At 28.2% G+C, this 25,681-nt stretch overlaps 2 protein-coding genes across 7 annotated transcripts in view; one reads left to right on the top strand and one right to left on the bottom strand.

Annotated features, from left to right (window-relative positions):
• LOC142319324 (delta(3,5)-Delta(2,4)-dienoyl-CoA isomerase, mitochondrial) overlaps positions 1-11,920 on the bottom strand; it is a 70,438-nt gene extending 58,518 nt beyond the window's left edge. The window contains exons 1-2 of one of the 3 annotated variants that reach the window (XM_075356489.1): positions 11,767-11,894; positions 9,652-9,829 (exon numbers count right to left, since the gene is read on the bottom strand). The gene's annotated coding sequence lies outside the window, so the exon portion shown is untranslated. Of the gene's footprint in view, positions 1-9,651; positions 9,830-11,766 lie in introns of all 3 variants that reach the window. The other 2 variants (XM_075356488.1, XM_075356490.1) reach the window with 2 other exon arrangements.
• A 92-nt stretch (positions 11,921-12,012) lies between these two features.
• Positions 12,013-25,681, top strand: part of LOC142319323 (damage-control phosphatase ARMT1-like) — a 73,300-nt gene continuing 59,631 nt past the window's right edge. The window contains exon 1 of one of the 4 annotated variants that reach the window (XM_075356485.1): positions 12,013-12,153. Coding sequence is in view for 1 of the 4 variants with exons in the window: in XM_075356484.1 (XP_075212599.1) it covers position 16,168 (1 nt within the window). In the remaining 3 variants the exon portion in view is untranslated. Of the gene's footprint in view, positions 12,240-12,267; positions 12,389-16,114; positions 16,169-25,681 lie in introns of those variants that run through there. The other 3 variants (XM_075356486.1, XM_075356487.1, XM_075356484.1) reach the window with 3 other exon arrangements.

The following is a 25,681-nucleotide window of genomic DNA, read 5'->3' as shown; positions in this document are numbered from 1 at the left end:
AGAGCTAAATAAAATGAAACGGCACGTGCACAGAGGTAAGTGTAAGAGTAGGAATAAAACCATGTTTTAAACCGATGCAGTAGTTCTGATTTTGTATTTTGAATACCGATCTCTACATAACTATTTATCTGAACTCTATATAAGTTTTCTACAACCATTCGTAAATTTCTGCTTGTGTTGCAAAAATGACTGTTCTTTTGATTATCTGACTTGAGTAAAATAAACATCCCTACCATCATGATTATAGTTGCGCAAGCATACAATAGTTTTATTTAGTTTCCGGCCACTCATTCTGCGGTGCTGGAGTATGCTTCAGTATTGAACACTTAATTGTATTTTACGCCGTAAGGTCCCCATCCAGTTATATAAAGATTAGTGGTGCGATTGCACTTGTATGTTGTGGTTAATATCTCTGTATGAGTACACTTTTTCTACAAGACAATTGACATGTAGACACTTAATGACATGTAGAACTTGTACTTGCTGTTGTTTTTTTATATCTGTAGGAAAATAAAGTATCCAGTTTTACCAATTTAGCATTTACTACAGTTGTATAACAATACAAAATAACAAAGCACAAGGCAGTCAATCTAACAACACAAGAGTACACAATTTAAATTACATTAAGTTTAAACAAACATTAAATTTAACAAACACAACATACTAATACACAAACAACATAGACCAAGTATACTATTTAATAAACTATTAACTAAAGTGCTTTCCTAGCCATTTTAAGGTAAAACATAAAATAACAGCTCCATAATAATAGTGGAGAGGATGGGACTACTGTATATTATAGTTCTGAACAGATATTCTACAAATATATTTTTGTATATTTAGAAAGCAAGACAAATATTTTTATCAAATTATAAACCTCATTTCATTGTGCTGATCTACTAACTAATCTACAAATAAAAACATGTTTTGATATGTGCTTGCATGCATGCATACACAAATATATACACATAAAATCCTATTGCACAAGATCGTTAAGCTGGTGGTGATCATTTAGACAAACTCATAAAATCCTAGTTAAAATTAATTGGCAAATAATGTATACAATTATCACAAATGAAATTATATATTGAGATATATGTATTATTTCTATATACATAAAAAATTATAGAAATACATTTTTTTTTTAGTTCGTTTATTAAAATACCACCCCATGAAAAATTTTTAAGATATACAAACAATTTTTATAAAATTACATAAAAATCATTTATCAGTTAAAATATTCAACTTTTTCTAAATAATAATCATCATTATTATTATTACAAACAGATCACAATAAAAATCACCTACTATGCATCTCTATCTACTATGTAACAATAATAAAATTAAAAAATTAAAATTCATAGACCATCTAAATCATAATGAGATTGTTTATATTTATTCTATTAAAATTAAATCCGCTAGTTATAAAAGAAGGAAAACCTCTAAAATAACAAAATTATGGATACTTTACAATAATTTACTTTATGCTACGTTATTTTAATAATAACAATGTATATGGTTTCAACAATAAAAGAACACCAAAAGCAGAGTAAGTAGAATAAATAAATATATAAATATAAGATAAAGTTACTTTTTTCACGGATCTATTTAAAGAAAATATTAATTTTTTATGATCCTATTATAGTACATTAATAATTTAAGCTTGATGTGAGGTACATAATCTCATTAAATTAGGGTTTTTCCTAAATTACCTGTTACTCTAAGATATACTACTAAACCCACTTTAAACTCAGTATCCATTCAATAAACACACTGACAAAATTGAAGTTGTTCTCAGTGTTCAGCAGCTTTTCATTAGCACTTTTACAGTACATATTCATAAATATAAATACAATTTCATTGATCTAGGGCCTAAAGTTTTAACAGAATATTTGACATATTCAAAAAACAACAAATAAAATAAACCGTTTTATAAAACAAATCCTTACTAAAAAAAAATTAAATTTCCCAAATTATTAAAAACCTTTTAGTGTATTATATGCCAATTAAAGCAAGAAAAACATAGTGGTTTGGTTGCTTTAGTCACTCAAAGATGCTGTAAAACATTTTGTAGCTACAGACTAATTGATGCCAGAAAAATAATCTCTTGAGACTCCTGCAAAAGTCAGACTAATTTTCAAGATACAAACATGGGCTCCCATATACATGAATCATGCAGAACAATATTTAGAAATGTTAAATCCCTTGGGTTTATATTTATGAACTTTGCTAAAAGGAATAAGTCACTTAACATTAAAAGAATAATAACAACATCCACTTCTATGAAAATAGACAACTGGACTGTTTTCAAATAACTTAATACAATACTTCAGCTTATGAGAAAGAACCTTATTATGCTTCCATTGCCATTATTCAAAAATTAACAACCATTTAAAAAAATCTTCCCACCAATTTATATACAATACAATACAATACACTATACCATAACAAACAGCACAACTATATAAAATACAGTTAAACAATTTTCTTTTACAAAAAAAACAGTATTCCTTTGTAATAAATTTTTAAATAATACTAATTAAAAAAAAATCACAAATTTTCTCTATTCTGTTCAATATTTACATAAATATATCCTCAGATTCATTAACATCTTCTGATTTTTTAATTATTTTGTAATAATTTTTTACATCTAATATATTTAATAACAATTCAACATTATTTCAAATTTTTACATTTTTAATAATTAATATGAGCTTTAACCCTTTTATTTTATAATTAACTGTATTAATTTTGTGATGTTCCTCTGATCAAGGTTAAAACCTTGATCAGAGGAACAAAGGAACTGGTACCAGTTTTTTATCCATGGAATAGCATATCTACCCATTCCTGATGTGACCCATATAGTGCATTATTATAACCGATCAGAATAAGAAATTTATTTATTTATTCATTCTTCAAAGTCTAAAAATATTCTCTGTTTAACAAAGAAAACTTCATTTTTAATTACAGTAGTGGATCTATTTAACCTCTATAAATACTTGTTGATTATTTTAATGAATTTATTACTTTATGCTAAGATCAAATTTATCCTAATCTTGTTCATCTGGATTAACTGGACCATTCAGCAATAGAGCAATATAATAATACTTAACATTAATTATTTTAAACAAAGCTTTATAATGCTAATTTTTTATTTTTTTTTATATTGGCTCCGTTATTTTGTTTCAAGTCGGTACAGCATTCTGAAATACACATACCAGAATGGATTTAATTTATTAACTTTTATAAATCAGGAATTTAGCTTTATCATAGCTGCTCATCAGTAGATTAGATTACAGATTATGGTCTACTAATCTGATATGTTTGTTTATACATAACAATAAGGTATTGTAATCAAATTAGCACACTACTTGCTCATATCTTGTTCAAAGCATAAGTGAAATAGTGACTGTGTTATAATCCTATCTAATTCAAAAATCTCTCTTACAGTACATAAAGTATGAGTTTATTGTTATGCACAATTAAAACAATTTTAAATATATTCCTATATGTTGGACTTGTGTGATATGATTATGCTATATAATATATGACATTTCCAAATTCAGTGGATTTTCATCATCACCAAACTACATCAATCTAGTCTGAATGAATAGGGTTATAATGTATAATTATTTTATTTCATAAATTTTTTCTTGTTCCACTATCTCACTATGCCTTATATGATTTTTTTTCTGTTTTGAAATTATTTGTACAAAACAATTATGAGAAGATTTTGAGAAAATCCTCACATTAGTTTTTTTTGTAGTCTTGTTTGCTGTTGTTTTTTCTTCTAAACAGATAAGTTTCTATACTGTACATAGCATTACAGCAATTTCAAGCTCACAAAAATGGTTAGCCAGTGTAGGCGTTTCTCTAAATGTACATTTTTGAAGTACTGTAATAATAAAATTGATTGTTTTCACAATGTTTTAAACTAATTAGCTTTTTGAGATGAGAAAACTTTAGTAAATTAACATAACTGTAGATGTAACTTTGTGATAAAAAATTATTAAGTCAAAAAAACAAGATTTAAATAGGATGTTTTGGGCAGGGGTCCTGTCCAAATTTATACCACACTGGGACATTAGGAGAATATATATAGTACTAACCACAAATAAAAAGATCAAACATTTACATAAAGAATGACTAGAATTTAATTTTAACAATAACTAATTACAAAATAATAATAAAATATGGAAACCTACATCAATAAAGTAGGGAAAATTTGTTATCTTTGATGAAAAGTAAAAACAATCCAATTACTGTAATTTATAGAAATGGGAACATGTTATTCTTATCAGATGAAAATTGACAAGTAAATTAGTGAATAATTATATATTATTATATATATATATAATCAGTGTGCATGTGTGTGTGTGACATTTCTGTAGTTATTTTATTTTATGTACACACACCCACATATATGTATATATGTATATATACATATTATAACTTTTTTTTGTGGTTATTTTATCTATAATTATGTTTTAACCTAATGACATCATTAGATCTGAGGTTATCATAGTGTCATTTTTTCTATTTTTTTTTTTTTGTGAATAGTTTGAATACAAGTTACGTACGCCCCATAAGGAGCAGTGTTGGACTTGCCACAGGTTCCGCAAGGTGTTAATTAAAGTGCATATGTGCTCCTGCGCCCTACCAACTAAATCTAAACCCACTTACCAACTCCCCCTGTTCGAGGCTAGACTGGCATTGAAGCATTACGAAGGCCTTGGCAGGAGCCTTTGGACTCAGCGGATCAGAGTCCCCGTACGCCAATACCATCACCGTCCACTCAAACGTATACTAGCAAACAGCTCAGCAGGGAGCTGTCCTTCACACCTTTGTCCTCTGATCGTGCTCTTCTGTCTCTCTCAGAGGACTTTTCCCAGAAACTATCATTTCGCTGGCGGCACTGTAGAAATCCTACTGAGTACCCACCTCAGTCAATCAGCATTCCAGTTCTCTCATCTATTTCCTTTGTACTGAGAATATTTGCTTACTTGATACCAGTTCCCATTGTCTAGTTTTTTCAACATAAATTCTATCATATTTTCCAGTATCAAGCTGGTTAGTTCAGGCGAGACCCTAAAAGCATTCCATCTGCTACAGACAAAGAACACATGTTCCGGAGTATCTTATGCTTCACAATAAATACATTCAAGAGAGGATCTTCTTTTGAGCCTGTTTAGATATTCCCCAAATACCCTGTGGCCTGAGAGGAACTGTGTGAGGAAGTATGACAACCTCCATAACCCCTCCGAGCCCAGGGTTCAAGTCGGGGAATCAGATGCCTGGTCCATGCTCCTTTAGTTGAGGCTTCCCAGGATGCCTGCCATTCTTCCAGCATTATTTGGTTTGCCTGTTTCTTGGGAACTCAATTGAGAATTCTGCAAACCAAATAAATTCTGACACTGATCGATGGTACTCCGGCTATTACTCCGACCGCTGCTCCAGATACTGTTCAGTATGCTATAGCTGACACGATCGCCACTCTACGCTGGAATGATTGTAAAACCCACAGCTCCTCTTAATTTCTCGAACTGACCTCCAGTTCAGGGCTGCATATAACAGTACAGATGGTGTACTGATAAAATAAGCTTCCTTACACCAGTTCTGGATCCAGAATGTTTTTGGATCAGTGAATCAGTTTTGCTAGATCAATCATGGTCCTTTCAGCTTTTGCAACAGCCTCCCTGGCATGGGTTGTAAATTTCCTGGATCTCTCCAAGTATAACCCTAAGTACTTAACTACCCTATCCTCCTTTATTATTTGTCTGTCTACTACAAGAGCCATATCCCTCAATTTCTGTCAGCCAACCATTGGCAATACCACCGTCTTATTGGTAGCCAGCTCCATCCCCCTTTCTCTGAACCAGCCACTCTCTCTTTTTCCTGTTTAGCCTCCGGTAACTACCGTTTAGATAATTCTTCAGAGGATGAATGAGGATGATATGTACGAGTGTAAATGGTGTAGTCTTGTACATTCTCAGTTCGACCATTCCTGAGATGTGTGGTTAATTGAAACCCAACCGCCAAAGAACACCGGTATCCACGATCTAGTATTCAAATCCGTGTAAAAATAACTGGCTTTACTAGAACTTGAACACTGTAACTCTTGATTTCCAAATCAGCTGATTTGGGAAGACGCGTTAACCACTATACCAACCCGGTGGGTTTTGAACCGGCTACTGACTCTCCTTATAGCTTCACTGGCAAACTCTTCAACTTGGTCCTCTGTATTTGCAGCCACAAACAGGATCAAATCGTCGGCGTATGCGACCATCTCGGAGCCCCCTGGTAACTCCATGCGCATAAGGCTGTCATACGCAGCATTCCAAAGTACTGGCCTGAGGACCAAACCTTGTAGAACACCATTAAACATATTAAAAGTCTTCCCATCCTTCCTCTGTATCCACCTGTCGAGTTTGTCATGCAGATACCTGTTGATGACTGCCAACAAGTATCTGCTCACACCTTTTGCTCGCAGTGCATCCAACACCACATACCCCGGAACACTATTAAATGTGTTTTGTATGTCCAGGAAAATTAACAAGGGAATTCGTCTCTTCCTCCTTGTTTCAGCAGCTTGTTTACAGCCCATGGCATCACATAGTTAATAGCATCAACAGTACAGTGCCCTTGGATGAAGCTGTACTGATTGTTTGAGAAACCACTGGAGACCTCTATCTCCTCCCGTAACCATCTAGCAATCGTCTGTTCGTACAGTTTTCCTATTGAATTAATAAGACATATAGGTCTATAATTCTTATTCTCCTGTATCTGGTTTCGGGTTTAGGGACCAGGACTAACCTTGCAACTTTCCAATTTTAGGGGAAGTCTCCCCTTCCATGAGCACCTCCAACAGGGCCCAGGGATGGTCCTGTTGGAGGCCATCTCTGCCAATCTTCTTATTACCGACCCTGGCACCCCCTCTGAACCTGGGCTTTTCTTTTTATTGATTTTTTTCGTTGCCAATTGTAACTCCCCTCGAAAGAACCTGTGAACCTCATCACTGAGAATCTCAGTTTACTCTTTTTCCACAACAAAGAAAAGGGATAATATCATCCTCTTTGTCTGCTCCCTAGACAAGTACGGGAGCCATCTACCCAGCTTCTTAGTTGCTATCTGGAAGCCTCTTCCCCAGGAGTTGGGAGTCCAAGTCAGAAATTAATTTATTCCAAGCATCTGATTTTATTTTTTTTAATGCAACACTTAGTTTTTTCCTAGCTGTTTTATACTCTGCCTCGGCCAAGTCAATATCATCTGATCATTTACCCCTCATCCTCTGTAGCACTCTTCTAGCCCTGTATGTTGCACTCCTCAGCCTAGCAAATTAACAAATTAGAATAACTCTTGATAAAATTAGATTTATCATGTTTTCTCATTCTGCTGATGTAGTTTCATTGAACAAGTATGATTTACTATCACAGTAATTTATGATAAAAATATAAAATGTATAATATATAATATTACTTTTATTTTACAAAGTTAGGGTTTCTTTTCAATTTTTGCTTACAATGACTAACAGAAAATTTAATGGTTAAAAAATCTTCATTATTTTACTAACAGATAGTCATTTTCTATTGATGAAATTGATAATTTTAAATTTGCATTATCATACCTTGCAATAATAATATTTAATATATTAAATATATATATTTATTGAAAAAATATATTATATAATTTTTTATTTTAAATATTATATATTTAATATTATATTAAATATTTTATATATATATATATATATATAATATATTTTCTCTCTGGCTAATAATGCAAGACATCAACAAAATTTCATAAAAAAATATATTCCTGTTATACTGGTTAATATCCTAATATTCTATAACTAAAGCTACTAAAATCCATAAAAAACAATACAAATATCTTCCAAAAATATATAGATAAAAATATTATAAACCTAAACCAGTAGAAGATGAAATTGAGATTTATAAAATAGTACCTTACAATTATATTAATAGTTAAATCACTTAAAATTTAAAGAAATTGATAAAATATTTCAAATAGCATATACCTAAAGGTAAAATAAAACTAATTTTAATAATTTAAATATATTAAATAATTTAGTAAAAACTACAGCATTTATTTATTTGTCAATAATCACAATTACTTTGAGATAAATGTTAAATCTAAAAAGCGTATATTAAAGGGCAATACAAAATTTCACGGAAAAGTTCAAAATTTACAAAAATTAAACAGATAAATATAACCAGAATTTAATAAAAAAATAACTAAATTTTTCTGTCAAACCCACTATTTGACGACAGTATCAGATATTCTTAAACATACAGGTTCTAAATTATAAATTGGTAATGTTCAATGATTTTCTACAATCAGCCACTGTAAAACCTTCCCACAGACTGGTGTTTAAATATTTGCAGGTATAGCAGCAATAAAATTTGCGTGTTAATTCATACCAAAGCATCAGATTGGTAGGAATTTTTTTTGTTGGAAAAATGTATAATTTTTCTAATTCTATTTAAGGAATAAATAAATAAGATCCATGATATTTATCTAGAGAGAAGTGATTATGGATAATTTCATACCTATATCCTAGAGCTAAAAAGAGAGATAGAATGAAAGTGCCTGTTTTTATGAAATTTTAGATTTTACCATAAACATTAGAACATTGCCTCTTTTTCTTTATATTTTTATAATCATCCTGTGATTGATCATATAAAATTGGAAATTTATGTGTATTTTCTATTAAGAATTATTTAAGCAGATTTTAATTAAGAAAACTTTGGTTCATTAATTTATTAAAAATGGTAATGGAGGCATAATTAGGTAGGCGACACGTTCTTGTAAGACAAAGTATTGTGTTGAATTATATGAAAACAACTCTGTTGTTTGGTGTGGTAGAGGTGAATTTGTAATTATTTAAGAATAAGTGACTACTGGTTCTAACAAAGATTGTATATTTATCGATATACAAATAAAAGTAACTAAAATTTTTAATTTTCTAAATATCGATCTACAAGATTCACACTAATTGTACCAAATAATGATTGGAAAGTCCATTTTCATATATTGAAAACTCATTCAGATTTTTTGAGAGGACCCACAACAAATGGTATTAAACATTATTATTTATTTATTACACAATTATTTATTACTGTTAATTCAATTGATATATTTTTTCCTCATTAAACTATTTGGTTTTTGATTCAAAATATGAATTGAGTTTAATCAATTACAATCATTCTAAATAAAAAATCTAGACTACAGAGTCTAAATTTTTTATTTAGGCCAAAATACTCTATTCTTCACGATAATAATATGTATGTTCTTACAATTCCAGTTTTTCCAAAACACAACTTATAAATTAGAAGATTTAAGAATGACAGACACACTAGAACTTCTTGACTAACAACGGTAGTTTCAATTATTATATATAAATGTTTCAAACTATTTTTCCAGTCAGTCTTCTTTAACAATTATAACCATAAACAGATGATACAATGTTTCAAAACTTAACTTCTCTGCACATGATTCAAATCTGATGAGTTGAGAACAAAAAAAAATTAGTTTATCTCAAACCAACTGCCAATCAATCAAGCTTCTTAGTGTTGAAAACAAAAAAAAAGAAAAGATTTTGCAATAACATATATAATTAATTTATTTACTTACTAGCTCAACCCAGGACACCTTCTACTAGTCCATAGAACAGTCTCTTCTTTTATCGGAGCTCAACGGTGTAGTGATCTAAGGCTGTGGAATGATCCAAGGGCCAATCAGCCAATTTGGTTATAGTTGCATAAAATGCTAAAACTAGAAGCTGAGGTACCCTTTTTTCTCTATTTAGCCTCTGGAACCACCATAAAGTATTACTTCAGAGGATGGTATGAATGTAAATGAGGTGTAGTCTTGTGTAGTCTCAGGTTGACCATTTCTGATATATGGTTAATTGAAACCCACAATAAACAAAAACAAAACGAAAGTAATGAAATGTAGCAAAAATAATTAATGTAGATGGACCACTGAATATAAAAATAGGAAGAGACAAGAGTACAGAGGTAGGAGAATTTTGTTATTTGGGAAGTAGAATTACTAAAGATGGACGAAACAGGAGCGATATAAAATACTGAATAGCACAGGCGAAACAAGCCTTTATTCAGAAATATAATTTGTTTACATCAAAAATGAATTTAAACGTCAGGAAAAGATTTTTGAAAGTATATGTTTGGAGCATAGCTTTATAAGGAAGTGAAACTTGGATGATTAGAGTACCTGAGAAGAAAAGATTAGAAGCTTTTGAAATATGGTGCTGTAGGAGAACATTAAAAATCAGATGGGTGGATAAAGTGACAAATGAAGAGGTGCTGCAGCAAACTGATGAAGAAAGAAGCACTTGAAATATAGTTAAAAGAAGAGACAGTCTTATAGGCCACATATTAAGGCATCCTGGAATAGTCGCTTTATTGGAGTTACAGGTAGATGGAAAAAAATGTGCAGGCAGACAACGTTTGGCATATGTAAAAGAAATTGTTAGGGATGAGGATGTAGGAGTATACCGAAATGAAATGACTGGCACTAGATATCTTAGAGCTGCATCAAACCAGTCAAATGACTGAAGACAAAAAAAATGAAAATTTAGCTTCTCCCACTAATTAGTTCAAATAAATGCTTTTGACTCTAAATGAATTGATGAATCATTCTTAAAATTACATTAGAAATCAAGATTTCACTCTTAAAAATGTTTACAAAAAATTTTACTTATCTAAACCTAAGCGGTCACCAGGAGGTTTACATTTATTTATATTTTGCCAAGGATTTATTTCAACACCAGTAATTGGTTACTACAGGTCTTTGCATAAAATTCTTAAAATTAATAAGAAATGATAATAATTTGAAACAGAGCTGTTAAAATTTTAATTATTGTCACGTTTCATCTAGCTGAAAGTTAACAAAATTTTGAAGAGTAAAATTTTTAAACAATTTAATGGGTATTAAATCAATCATGAGGTTGTTCTGATCAACAAAGCAATCAGTAATTTTAAACTGTATAATTTTTAATAAATAAACTGTAAATGTTTCAACTACAAACATGCTTTACGCTATAAGAAAAATCTGTTAGCAATTCTCATGTCAAACAAATAAAAAAAAAAAAAAGTAAAAACATTTCGTTAACCTGAGATTATGGTAATATATAATAAATATGTAATTTCTGCGATTCCTTTAATCAGCAAGTGATGCGAGTTTATAGTAACAAAAACTTAACAGCAAGATAAACAAAATAAAATTTACAGTAATTTGTATCATTTGTGAAATGAAAAAGCTTCAGCAGAAATTATTTAATGAAAGTAACAAACTAAATTTTGCTATAAATAAGTTTTCAAGTCAAGTGCTATCACCAGAAATTATCAATATACTGAATCCATTTCGTTTATTGAAATCCTTGGTTGTGTACTGTGGTATATCTGCAACTATGTATTTGTATGATCAACACTTAACTATTTTCATTGAATTACTACTTCACATTAACATTTAAGGCAAACAATTTCTTAACACCTGAAAACGAAGGAAATTATCAAACTTCAAGTTAAAAATTTTAATGACGAAGAAAGATATCAATACATTTTCTGATCACCAGATTGTCGAATGATGGCATTTAAAAAAAAAATAACATAAAATGTAATTACATAAAAGTATTTCTAGGTTATAATGAATTTGTTTATTAAAAATTATAACAGTTTCTCAAGCTATAACGAATAAAATTAATTAGCATAAAACGATAATAATTACCTGCAAGTCGTACAAGATACAATACAAAATTAAGAAAAAATTAAAAATAACTGCGAATTCATTTCAATAACATCAATTTTTCTCACACAAACCAAGGATCACAGATCGCGAAGTTCGTTGAACTTAACTTATTGGTAACACAATCCATGATTTCAGTTTTAAGAAAATATTTACGAATATCAATTAAAAAGTAAAATATGTTATAAAAAAAGTGAACAAGACAGAAATCCTATTTTTAAAGAGAAATTTAGCAAAATAAATGTGGAATGATGGATTATTTTGTTACGCATGTTGGCTAACCTGACTACTTTCTTATAAATTACAAAGGCGTCTCAGGATTACAGCTGGTTCTTACTCCATGTGTTTCTGCGTTCTTGCACTGTGTTCGTAAGTACGCGTACGCTTGTTCGGCATTAAATTGCTTTAATTCCTGTAACTTGTAGAATTAATTTAAATATTTGTAGTCATTGCTGGTAATTTACCTGTTCTGCTTATTATTGATTATTTTAACTTAACTAGTTACGAGTTTTATTAATTGATATGTTTTTTAATTTTAAATAGATTATTTGGAATTAATAAAACATTTAAAAAAATTACAATTATTACTATTATATTGACTATGGTGTGTATAAATGTTAATTTAATTTTTTCTGTTTAGTTATACGTTGTGAATTTCCCTCTTTTTCAAATTTATGAAATTTGTTAGTTAAAATTCTTGAATTTGTTTTTTTTAAATTATTATCCAAACGAAATTGATTACCTGTAAAATAATAAAAACGTAATAGTACTTATTATTTTAATGCAAACTTTTTTTTAATGTATAAATGCATTTGGGATATTGCAGGATATCATTCTAGTTTTGTGACCAGTTTTATTCAACATTTAATTTCATTACACTGGTATGGGCTGGAAATGTATTTATCTTGTAAAAATATCTGTGTGGACATTTCCTGAAACTGCAATCTCTTTAACAATCTTTTTTAAAAAAAAATCTCTTTTACTATACATTTTACTAAGTATTGTTGTATATAAATGTTGACAAGTTGTGTTCAGGATGTTTTTTTTAAGTGAGATAATGTGGATGTATTGATCATTATGATTTATTAAATCAATTTTTACCGGTTAAGTAGGTAATTTCATGATAGTATCTACCAAAAGTTGTGGAGTCGAAAATCTTTTCCACTTTACATAAAATAAGATTACTCTTAAATATAAAGTACTTATAAATTTCAAAAATGAAGAATTGACACATTAGTTTTATTCTTATGGGACAATTTTGTCGTTTGTTGTTAAATGTCAAAAAACAAACTGATGTTTACTGCAAGCAGTATAATCAAACATTGCTGTCATAGCTTATGGCCATTTACATTTAAAAGCTAGATTGCTACAGTAACACATATTTACTTCACATTCTCTGGTAGCATGCTTGTTTAATTGATTTTTATGTTGATAAACAGGCTTTTTAATTTTTTATACACATAAAATTAATCTGAAAAGAAATTTATTAAATTTAGTCTGTCATTTATGTATTCACCTTATAAGTTTGAATGTGTGCATGGGAATGTTTAATATTCTAGTGGAAAAATCCTTTTTATTTCTAAAGAAGGATGTATAATAATAATATCTTATTATTATTATTGCAATACATTTTCATATCTTTCTAAAAAGACTTCTCTTAAAATTGTAAAAATATAGCTCACCATCAAAGTAAATAATTTTTTCTTTGCTTTTAATTTTCTGAGGTTGAAAACTGATGCATAACTTGTTTTTTTTTATTACAAAACAATTTTGTTTTGTAATATTTAATAAAACATGTGTATAAAATATTGATAAAACACATCTAGGCAGTAATTTTGCAGCTTGTAATATATTAAAGTAATTAATACTTACCAGTTATGAGTATGCATCTTATCCCTTTTTTTTGTAATTTATAAGAAGGAAAATGCAGTGTTTTGAAGCCCTGTTACAACATTTAATTTCTCTATTATAAATATGATTAATCATTAATCATTTTCAAATTGTATAGAAATTGCTTTTCAAAATTATTTTTAGGCTTAAGAGTCTTCCTCAATATGGTAATGTGTTTTAATGATGAATATAAGTTATACTCAATTTATATATTTCATATACAATATATGATCATTTTTCCTACATATAGCATGTGTTACGACAGTAAGAATCTAAAAATGGGAGAAGAGCTGTGAAAAGCATAATTCTTATGTAAAAAGAAGTTAGTTGCATATTTTTAATTTACTACTTTAATTTGTCATTTTATCATAAGAATAATTAGGCAGTGGTAGAAAATGTTTTGAACTATTGTAAAAGAATTCCCAAAGTATGGTTCACTTTTTTAATAATTGGATTTATGCTTACAATAGAACTACTACTGCCATCACATGTTTCTGTGTAGTTTCAGTATTCATTCTTTAAATTGGTCTTTAAATCATCTTAACTGGATTTTATTATGATGATCAATCAATAATTTTTCATGTCCGTGTCGTACAATGTATTTCTTTTTTCCTAGCATTAATAATTTAAAAATTATAATAGTTTTTTTTTTGTTACTTTTCAGTCTTTATTTTTAATAAAAGCCAAATAAAATATTATTGAAAAGTGCACCACTAATAATAGTCTTTATCTTTTTCATATTTTATTTATTTTAATCATACTTTATTTCATCGTAGCTATCTTTTAAAGTGTACCTATAATTTTTTTAATTCCATTTACATTGTTAGTCTTAAGTGTTAATTAGGTTGTCATCTTACACAATATATTTCAAAAGACCTTAAGGAAAGTAAAACATAAGTGATAATAGATCAGGAGGCATGGGAAAGCCATAACCCCTTTGAAATTAAGGATTATATATATATATATATATATATATATATATATATATATATATATATATATATAATTCTATAAAAGAGCAGTAAAATTAGTTATGTCTTCATAAAAATGAATATTTACTTTAGTGTTAAAAAAAATTTGTACAAATAATTTTCTTCTAGAAATGGAGCACCAATTTTTCACTATGATAAGGTGGTTTCTGACACATGCCAGGTGGCTTTCAGCCACGTGGTTTCCTTTTGTTATTATGTGTAATAATGTAGTTTATGTATTGTATAACCATAAGCGTCATTAAATTGAATATTTTTTTATGTAGCATGGTTAACTTTGAATGAACGATTGAAACCACACTTGTACTAATTATTCCATTTAGTTTTATTTTGTTCTTTAAGATCTTAAACGAAATTAATTTTTACAATTTTAATTGTTGTGTTGCTTCTAAAACTCATAAAACAATAGTTTATGATGAAATTTTCTAGAAAACTTAAGCAGTTACATTTTAATTCATCAGTTTCTTCAGCCATTAGCACTGAAGTTTGACTGGAATGCATATTGCTCTACCGAAAAAATTTTACAGTATCAAACAATTATGAGTAACTTTCAACTAAAGGAATGCGTGCTGGGTATGGTATTCCACTTAAATTCAACAAATGATCAGTGTATCACTATTTATGATGATATTTGGTATATGATAACCACCTACCTTGTAGTGGCCAAAAAATATTTTTTTGTATTTTAAAAAAAAAAATTTTTGAGTAATATAGTATTTTCTAACTTGCCGACGGTAAAAATATTCATTTTCGTAATGTTTTCCATGAGCCGTAGCATTCTTATTTTACATCATACACGGGTCAAAAAGAGCTTTTAGGAAAAAGTAAAGATGGAACTTCATCTTAGTGTACTCAAAATTTTGTTGTATTTTTTTTAGAATTTTAATTTTTCACATACCACAGATTTTATTCACACTTTTCCCTGCTTCATATTAAAAAAAAACTTATTTACCACTCTCTCTACCATTGTTTTAAAATTACAAAATAATCCTCAAACTATGAGAATTGGTTCAGTGTTGTTTTTTTGTTTTCCTATTCAGTACTTTTACTGCTTTGATTATTTTTTTATTAAAGGATTTTCTTCAAACGATATAATTAAATAATTTTTTTAATTTATTTTTTTATGGTTTTTCTTATTCAATAGTACTTATTAATAGCATTCTTTAGAATGAGGTAATTATGTAATTTAAAAAAATACAAATAGGTATTGAAAAAATGAATTTCAATAAAAAAAAATCAATTGCACAGATTAAATTTAGGGTTATCATTGTTTAATTGATCTACTATTAGATGAACTGATCACATGTATAGCAGTTTACATTGTTCACATGTATATCCATGATTCACATGTCCTTACCATAGTACTTATCATTCACATGGATAGATTAACATATTTATGGTTGTATCAGGCATCTGGTCTTTAGTAATACATCATTTATTATAGTGTGAGGAAGGAGCTGTTTCCACATTGCTAATATATAATTTCATTATTATTATTTACTTCAGTCAGTTTTTTTTTCATAATATGTAAAGAAATATTTAAATCATGGTTTAATCTACCAAATTATTTTTCAATTTAATCTTTTTTAAATCTTGATTTATCTTTTTAACAAATAAAATTTGTTAAAATTTTATTTTATTTTAATTTTAATTAAAAAAATTAATTAAAATATTAATAAATTTAATTTTTTTTTAAATAAAATTTATTAATATTTATATTTATCATGTTTATTGTTTTATTATTTATATGATATTATGATAATAAGTAGTAATTTATTAATTTATTTCTTTTACTAAAAAAAAAAATAATTATTTACTAAGTATACAGAAATAGGTTTTTTAAATGTTATAGTAGCTGTATTTATTATTGATGTAGTTTTTCCCTCATCACAAACATTCTTTGAATGATTGTCTCATATCGGAGCAGCCTCTTATTCCTTTGAATGTTGTTAAATTTTTATTTAATTGTACAAACTATTTTATATATTTAAAAAAAAATTATAAACAAAAAATATATTTAAAAGTTCATTAAAAAATCAGTTCATAGTTGTGTAATGTAAACTATTTTTTATTTTAAAATTAAAATACATTAATAAAATAAATGTGTAATAAATATAGGTTAAGAATAACTAAATTATTAGGATTATATATGTAGTTATACATAGATTTATATATTTATATAGATTTATACATGTAGATTTATATATATAAAGTTATGTTGAAACACAATGATGATGTGTTTTTAGAAAATATTCATTTTATTTAAAAACAATGTATCGTACAATCTTCTTTGATATACCAGCAAATACTAATTGTACCATACAAATGTAAGTTATGCGTACATGCTAGCATTACATAATAAGACAATATAGTATCTAACAAGTTCCTAACTTAAGACTGTGATCCCGTGAGAGTCTGGCTGGATCTCTATGACAGTGTTCATCAAACGAGTCCTGGTGTATAACTAAATAATTATTATTACATTAAGAATATAGAAACAAGTTGCAGCTGCATTACATTCTTTCTCATGGTAGCTTTTCCTGGTAACTAGGGATAGGTAACACATGTGGCTTATGGAATGTAATGCATCATCTATTCTCAGTAATGTAACCCCCTCCCCAAATAAAATTTTGGGGATCATTCAGCAGCCGCAGTTATTTTTATCCTCTTTTTTTTAATATCTTAACACATAATATAACAATAATAATTACAATCAATATACAATACAATATTATAATTCAAATTGATTTATCAGCTGTGACATTATTTTTCCTGAGCATTGACAAATTATTTGTATTTTCTAATTGCAAATTATTTAGATTAATCAATAAGCCTGAATGCTGTACCATTTCCATATTCAATTCATTTACATCAATAAAATATTTATTATATATTACTATTACAATTATTGCTTTAAAGTTTCTGACTTTAATAAATATTTTATTTTAATATATAATTGAAATAGTTATGTGTTTATTATTCTATTTCATTGTACATCTATTGTAATATAATCTTAGTATTTTTATCTGTCACATATTCTGATAGTAGTAACAGTTCTACAAGTGTTAACAAAATATTTTTTTTATACATAGTGTCATATAATATTAAATTCTTTTTTATATATCACATTATAAATATTATTTCACACAACATTATTAAATTACTTCTAGTTAAACATTTCATAATTATATTTTCTAAATTTTTAAGTTCCAGCTAAATTGTTTCATTCAGATTTAGTCCTTTAATAATAATTCATTTAGTAATATATTATTTTATAATTAGTAACATTTAAATCGTGTAATATATCTAGTTTGGTTCAAATTCAATATCAGTACAATTTATGACGTCCATTTTCCTTTACAAATTATGTATAATATTTTAAATAATCCTTATAGTAATGTTTCTTTATGATACATAATAGATTTTACTTTAAAACGTACTGTAAAATACACATAATAATCAACATATATTCTCATATTATTTAAAACATATTTTGGTACTTACATATTAACGCCACCGCAGCTACAGCGTTATTTAAAAACAAAGTAGTCAATCGGATTTCAGTAGAAAATGGGCGATATAAGTTTAACATAGATTCAAAACAGTCTCTTTTTATTTTATAAATATAATTTAACCAAACTTAACCTACGCTCGCTTCGCTCGCTAACCTTGACTAATTAACACTGTAATTTTTTGAGTATTTATTTAATAAATTCAGTAAATTATTGCAATTATTTGTTATTTAAATAGGTAGGTTAAGTTTGGTTAAATTATATTTATAATATAAATAAATATAAATAATAATTTCTTAAAATTAATAAAGAGACTCGATTTTAAATAAAGCTATAGCTTTGGTGGTGTTAATACGTAAGTACCCATATTTTATTATTTGTATTGTTCTACAAAAATGTGTAATCAATTAGTTCATAATTATGTATTTCATTAGCATCACTTTTATCTCATTATTAACTTCATTTATTATTATTTGGCAACCATACTATTTTGCTTATTTTTTATTTCATTTAATATAATTTCATCATTAGCATCCAAATTTCTTGTAACCATTTTTATAATTGAATCTAAGCCATTCATTATACCACATTTTCAATGCCAGTTATTATTATTATTATTATTACCTCTTAACAATATTATTTCATATTTTCACTTATTACTAACGTATGTTATTTAACTTTCTCTGTTATTGACATTATGCAAGTACCAATTCATTGGTACTTAATATTTTAATACAAGTTCATATGCATCATTTTAATTCATTCACATAAATATTATTCAATTCTGTATACTTATTTCAATTCAGTATTACAAAACAACCTATTTTTAACATATAATACCAATTCATAAAATTATGATATGCATTCTGCTCTTAGGAATGGGAAGGACCAGTGACATGATTTAAAATAAGGATTATACTTGTACCATTTTTCTTTATTTTATTTATTTTAGTTATACTTTGTGACTGGAGTTCTTTAACATATACTTCTTGCAGTTATTTCATTTTATATTAAATTCTATTTTAGTAGCATTTCTATTGAAATACCTTTTCCATAATACCACTAGTTAAATAATTATTTTGGGTATTCCTTTATATTTAAATTATTTAATACTCAAATTAAGATTGGAGGTAAAATATTCTTGGTAAAATATTCCAGAGGTAAAATAGTGCCCCGTTCGGATCTCCGGGTGGGGACTACTAAGGAAGGGGTCACCAGAAAATTAAAAAAAAACATTCTACGAGTCGGAGCGTGGAATGTTAGAAGCTTGAAAAAGGTTGGTAGGCTAGAAAATTTAAAAAGGGAAATGGGTAGGACAAATGTGGATATAGTAGGAATAAGTGAGGTTCGGTGGGAAGAGGAAGGCGACTTTTGGTCAGGTGATTTTAGAGTAATTAACTCAGCGTCAAATAATGGGCAGGCAGGAGTAGGTTTCGTGATGAACAAGAAGATAGGGAGGAGAGTGGAGTATTTCAAAACGCATAGCGATAGAATCATTGTAATAAGGATTAAATCAAAACCTAAACTGACAACGATTGTTAATGTCTATATGCCTACAAGCGCCCATGATGATGATGAGGTAGAGTGTGTATACGAAGAGATTGATGAAGCAATTAAACACGTAAAAGGAGATGAAAATTTAATAATAGTTGGAGATTGGAATGCAAGCATTGGAAAAGGCAAGGAAGGAAATATAGTGGGTGAATACGGGCTGGGCAAAAGGAATGAAAGAGGGGACCGACTTATAGAATTTTGCACGAAGTATAATTTAGTAATTGCCAACACCCAATTTAAAAATCATAATAGAAGAATATACACTTGGAAAAAGCCAGGCGATACTGGAAGGTATCAGATAGATTATATCATGGTTAAGCAAAGATTTAGAAATCAACTCGTTGACTGCAAAACTTACCCTGGAGCAGACATTGATAGCGACCATAATTTGGTGATAATGAAATGTAGATTGGGGTTTAAAAACCTGAAGAAAAGGTGTCAGATGAATCGGTGGAATTTAGAGAAGCTTGAGGAAGAGGAGGTAAAGAAGATTTTTGAGGAGGACATCGCAAGAGGTCTGAGTAAAAAAGATAAGGTACAAAATGTAGAAGAAGAATGGGAGAATGTTAAAAAAGAAATTCTTAAATCAGCAGAAGTGAATTTAGGCGGAGCAAAGAGAATGGTAGAAAACCTTGGGTTTCAGACGATATATTGCAGCTGATGGATGAACGTAGAAAATATAAGAATGCTAGTGATGAAGAAAGTAAAAGGAACTATCGGAAATTAAGAAATGCTATGAACAGGAAGTGCAAACTGGTGAAAGAAGAGTGGATTAAAGAAAAGTGTTCAGAAGTGGAAAGAGAAATGAACATTGGTAAAATAGACGGAGCATACAGGAAAGTTAAGGAAAATTTTGGGGTACATAAATTAAAATCTAATAATGTGTTAAACAAAGATGGTACACCAATATATAATACGAAAGGTAAAGTCGATAGATGGGTGGAATATATTGAAGAGTTATACAGAGGAAATGAATTAGAAAATGGTGTTATAGAGGAAGAAGAGGAAGTTGAGGAGGATGAAATGGGAGAAACAATACTGAGATCTGAATTTAAGAGAGCATTAAAAGATTTAAATGGCAGAAAGGCTCCTGGAATAGACGGAATACCTGTAGAATTACTGCGCAGTGCAGGTGAGGAAGCGATTGATAGATTATACAAACTGGTGTGTAATATTTATGAAAATGGGGAATTTCCATCAGACTTCAAAAAAAGTGTTATAGTTATGATACCAAAGAAAGCAGGGGCAGAAAAATGTGAAGAATACAGAACAATTAGTTTAACTAGTCATGCATCAAAAATCTTAACAAGAATTTTATACAGAAGAATTGAGAGGAGAGTGGAAGAAGTGTTAGGAGAAGACCAATTTGGTTTCAGGAAAAGTATAGGGACAAGGGAAGCAATTTTAGGCCTCAGATTAATAGTAGAAGGAAGATTAAAGAAAAACAAACCAACATAGTTGGCGTTTATAGACCTAGAAAAGGCTTTCGATAACGTAGACTGGAATAAAATGTTTAGCATTTTTAAAAATTTAGGGTTCAAATACAGAGATAGAAGAACAATTGCTAACATGTACAGGAACCAAACAGCAACAGTAACAATTGAAGAACATAAGAAAGAAGCCCTAATAAGAAAGGGAGTCCGACAAGGATGTTCCCTATCTCCGTTACTTTTTAATCTTTACATGGAACTAGCAGTTAATGATGTTAAAGAACAATTTAGATTCGGAGTAACAGTACAAGGTGAAAAGATAAAGATGCTACGATTTGCTGATGATATAGTAATTCTAGCCGAGAGTAAAAAGGATTTAGAAGAAACAATGAACGGCATAGATCAAGAACTATCGCATGAAAATAAACAAAAACAAAACAAAAGTAATGAAATGTAGTAGAAATAACAAAGATGGACCGCTGAATGTGAAAATAGGAGGAGAAAAGATTATGGAGGTAGAAGAATTTTGTTATTTGGGATGGACGAAGCAGGAGCGATATAAAATGCCGAATAGCACAAGCTAAACGAGCCTTCAGTAAGAAATATAATTTGTTTACATCAAAAATTAATTTAAATGTCAGGAAAAGATTTTTGAAAGTGTATGTTTGGAGTGTCGCTTTATATGGAAGTGAAACTTGGACAATCGGAGTATCTGAGAAGAAAAGATTAGAAGCTTTTGAAATGTGGTGCTATAGGAGAATGTTAAAAATCAGATGGGTGGATAAAGTGACAAATGAAGAGGTATTGCGGAAAATAGATGAAGAAAGAAGCATTTGGAAAAATATAGTTAAAAGAAGAGACAGACTTATAGGCCACATACTAAGGCATCCTGGAATAGTCGCTTTAATACTGGAAGGACAGGTAGAAGGGAAAAATTGTGTAGGCAGGCCACGTTTGGAGTATGTAAAACAAATTGTTGGGGATGTAGGATGTAGAGGGTATACTGAAATGAAACGACTAGCACTAGATAGGGAATCTTGGAGAGCTGCATCAAACCAGTCAAATGACTGAAGACAAAAAAAAAAAAAAAAAAATTAAGATTAACTCCATTCGTAAAATATTATTAATATTAAATTATTTAATATAATTATTTCGTTTCTCAAACATGTTTCGCATTTATTAATTCAATTTCACACCAGTTCCAGTTTCTTGTATTCCACAGTGATTCATTTTTCCTACATATTATTTATTATTTTCTGTAATTCATCATTATTAACAATATCTAATAATTTATTATTACAGTTAAATGGTTGTAGCTGGCTACCTTAAAATATTCTGCTAATATTAAATTATATAGCTGTATATTTTATTTTATTTTATTTCAGTTATATATACGCATTTACCTACTTCACTTTACTGCACTAGTTATATAATCTCTTTAATGTCAGTTACTTATTTCATAATACATGCAGCTATCCATTTTCTTAGATTATTGGCTTGTAGAGCGAGGCTGTACTTGACTTGCACATGACAACATGCACTTTTATTCATAAAAATATTTTTACTATTGAATTATTTCAAACATCACTTACTATAATATAATTATTTTTAACAATGATATATCATTCACAAAACTATCGTCTAAATACAATCTGTATTTTATTTTTTGTTACAAATACTCTCTGCCAAAAGTAGTTATATGTTCAAATTATTTTCAGATATTTCTAAATTTATTCATGTCTTAGTATTTTTCAAATAATTCTTGTATTTTAACTTTCCTTTTTATGCACTGTGTCATAATGATATCTGTTTGTTTTGAATGCCAGTTATATTATCCTTTACTAAATTAAACATCTGGCATTTACATTTCAATAAATCTATATTAGAGTACTGGTTCAAAGATAACATTTTACATAATTCATAACATTTAAACATTTGCTGTATTCTATAATTTATTTAACTTGAGCTACACTTTTTCAATGTCACCTACAATTATAGCATCATTTCTCTTATTTAAAAATTAATTATTTGTACAACAATTCTTCTGAAAATATACATAATTTTCTTCATTAATAATACATAAAATATTCTCAAATAATCTTCCTAACAGCACTTATTCATACTAATACATTTATTTCAGATAATTATGTTGGATGCATAACATATATATTTTTATTTAGTTCTCGCATTATTATTTTCTAACATATTATATTTATTATATACTGTAAAATGTTTTTTTTCTTAATGTAGCATATAGCCTTGTTAATATTATTGTTTATCCATATGACTTAATGTCTGTCGTACAGCTGTGAAATTATCTCCTCACATATTTTTATTCATCTTTGTAACACAAGTTAAATTAACATAACGTAATAAATAAAATTATTTCACTTCATAATACATAAGATAATTCTACTATGTTTTTTTTTTTTTTTTTATTATAACATTTACTTTTATTTTATTCAAATAATTATTTTATTTCCATATACACAAATTCTTCATAAAATTATTCCTATTATTTCACTAATATTTGACTTTTAAGTATTTGTAAAAACTCAATAATCAATAATACTTCATATTAAGAAGTACATATAATAAAAATTAATAGTTCCTTACTTCAAATTAATATATTTTCTTCACAATTTAATTTTATCAGTTCAATAAAAGTATTTAAAAATTCATTAATTGCTAATAACTCTTCATCATAATTATTTTATTTTCTAATTTTCTTTAATTCGTTAACCAATTAGTTTATTTTCTTACCAGTTGAGTATCCGAAGTTTATTTATTTTGATTATTTCTTCCCTTTCTTCCAATTATTTAGTTTATTTTCTTACCAGTTGAGTATCCGAAGTTTATTTATTTTGATTATTTCTTCCCTTTCTTCCAATTCTTTTGATTGGTCCTAATATCTAACATATTTAAATTCTTCATGTAATTAATCATATTAAAATTATTACTAACATTTTCTTTATGTTTATTTCAAGTCAAATCGGATCATTTTTATTGTTTCAACCATTACAATGTACAGTGCATAACATTTTTATACAAACAGTAAACTTTATTAGGCTCTTAATATATAAAAAAAATAAAAACAGTAAAAAAGCAAAATTAAAATTAACTGAAAGTTTAAAAGAACTAGGTACCTTATTTAGTTATTGCCTGTGTCAAGGTTACCATTACACATAAAAATTAGTAATTGAATTAATGGAGAATTAAGACTAAAGTTATTAAATTAAAACTAGAGTTAAAAAAATTAAACTAGTAATTAATAATTACAGCAGAGCAACAAATAAAAAATGTTTTAAAAAAAAATACCAGCATGAATTCTATAATTTGAGAAAACCTATTGTACAACAACTAGTAATAATAAAGATAAAAGCTATTCTAAAAAAAAATACAAAATTAAATATATAGCATTAGAATACAAATATTAGTGATAAACACTCTTTACACTATACAGTGCTGATAACCAATTTTTCAAATTTCTTTTAAATAATTTAATGTTTAGAGAGTTTTTGATAAATATACGCAATTTATTAAAGATTTTTGGGGAAAAATATGTGTAAAATCTATTAAATGTAGTGAAATTTGATTTTAGCATGTGAAAGTCGTGCCTAGACTTCAACTGTTGTCGGTATATATTTCTTTCTTTTGGTTTGCTGCCACCTCTTTTGTAAAACAAATTTAAAACTTTATATACATACACATGTTGTTGTAGGAAGATATTTAAATTAAAAAAAAATTTGTCTTGAACATTCAGCTTGAGTTTTTTTGCAATTATTCCAATAATTTTTTTTTGTATGTTAGCAATAGGAATTAAGTTTGTCTCAAAAGCCGCTCCATAACAAGTTAATCCATAATCTAATCTACTTTGTACCAAAGAAAAATAAAGCTTTACTGATCTCTTGAGTGCAGAGATTAGTTAGGAAATAAAAAATTCTTGTGGTTTTATTTAACTTTTTCGTTAAGCTGTGTATGTGGAGTTTCCGGAAGAGTTCATCTATTAGAATACCCAAATATTTTGTAGAAAATTCTGTAAGTATGGAGGAACATGTTTGGCATGCACTGCATGAAACGAGACACTGCAGACACATAAGTACTGAGTTAAAAGAGTCTTGAGATTTTCTTAGAGAGAAATTAATGTAATTTATTTTTTGAGTGCTTAGAATCATTTCGTGTTTATAGAACCATAACCTTCATTTGAGTAAATCTTCTTCTATAGCATCTTTATTTTCTAACCAAGATGTACCGTGATAAAATAACACAGTATCATCTGCAAAGAATATTTTTTTACTGTTAAATCTTCCATCACATAAGCTGTTAATATATATGAGAAACAAAATTGGGCCTAACACGGTTCCTTGAGGTACCCCAGTTTTAACAAAACCCCAGTCACTAATCTAATCTGTTTCCTACCTGATAAGCCACTCCTCCAATGTCACAATTCCACATTATTTGTAATAACCTACTGTGATCTTGCATATCAAATGCTCTTGTTATATCGAGAAAAAGGCCACTG

The sequence above is a fragment of the Lycorma delicatula genome, chromosome 2 (genome assembly GCF_047948215.1).
Source record: "Lycorma delicatula isolate Av1 chromosome 2, ASM4794821v1, whole genome shotgun sequence".
In the NCBI taxonomy this organism is placed as follows: Eukaryota; Metazoa; Arthropoda; class Insecta; order Hemiptera; family Fulgoridae; genus Lycorma; species Lycorma delicatula.
This window is presented reverse-complemented; position numbering and strand designations above follow the sequence as displayed.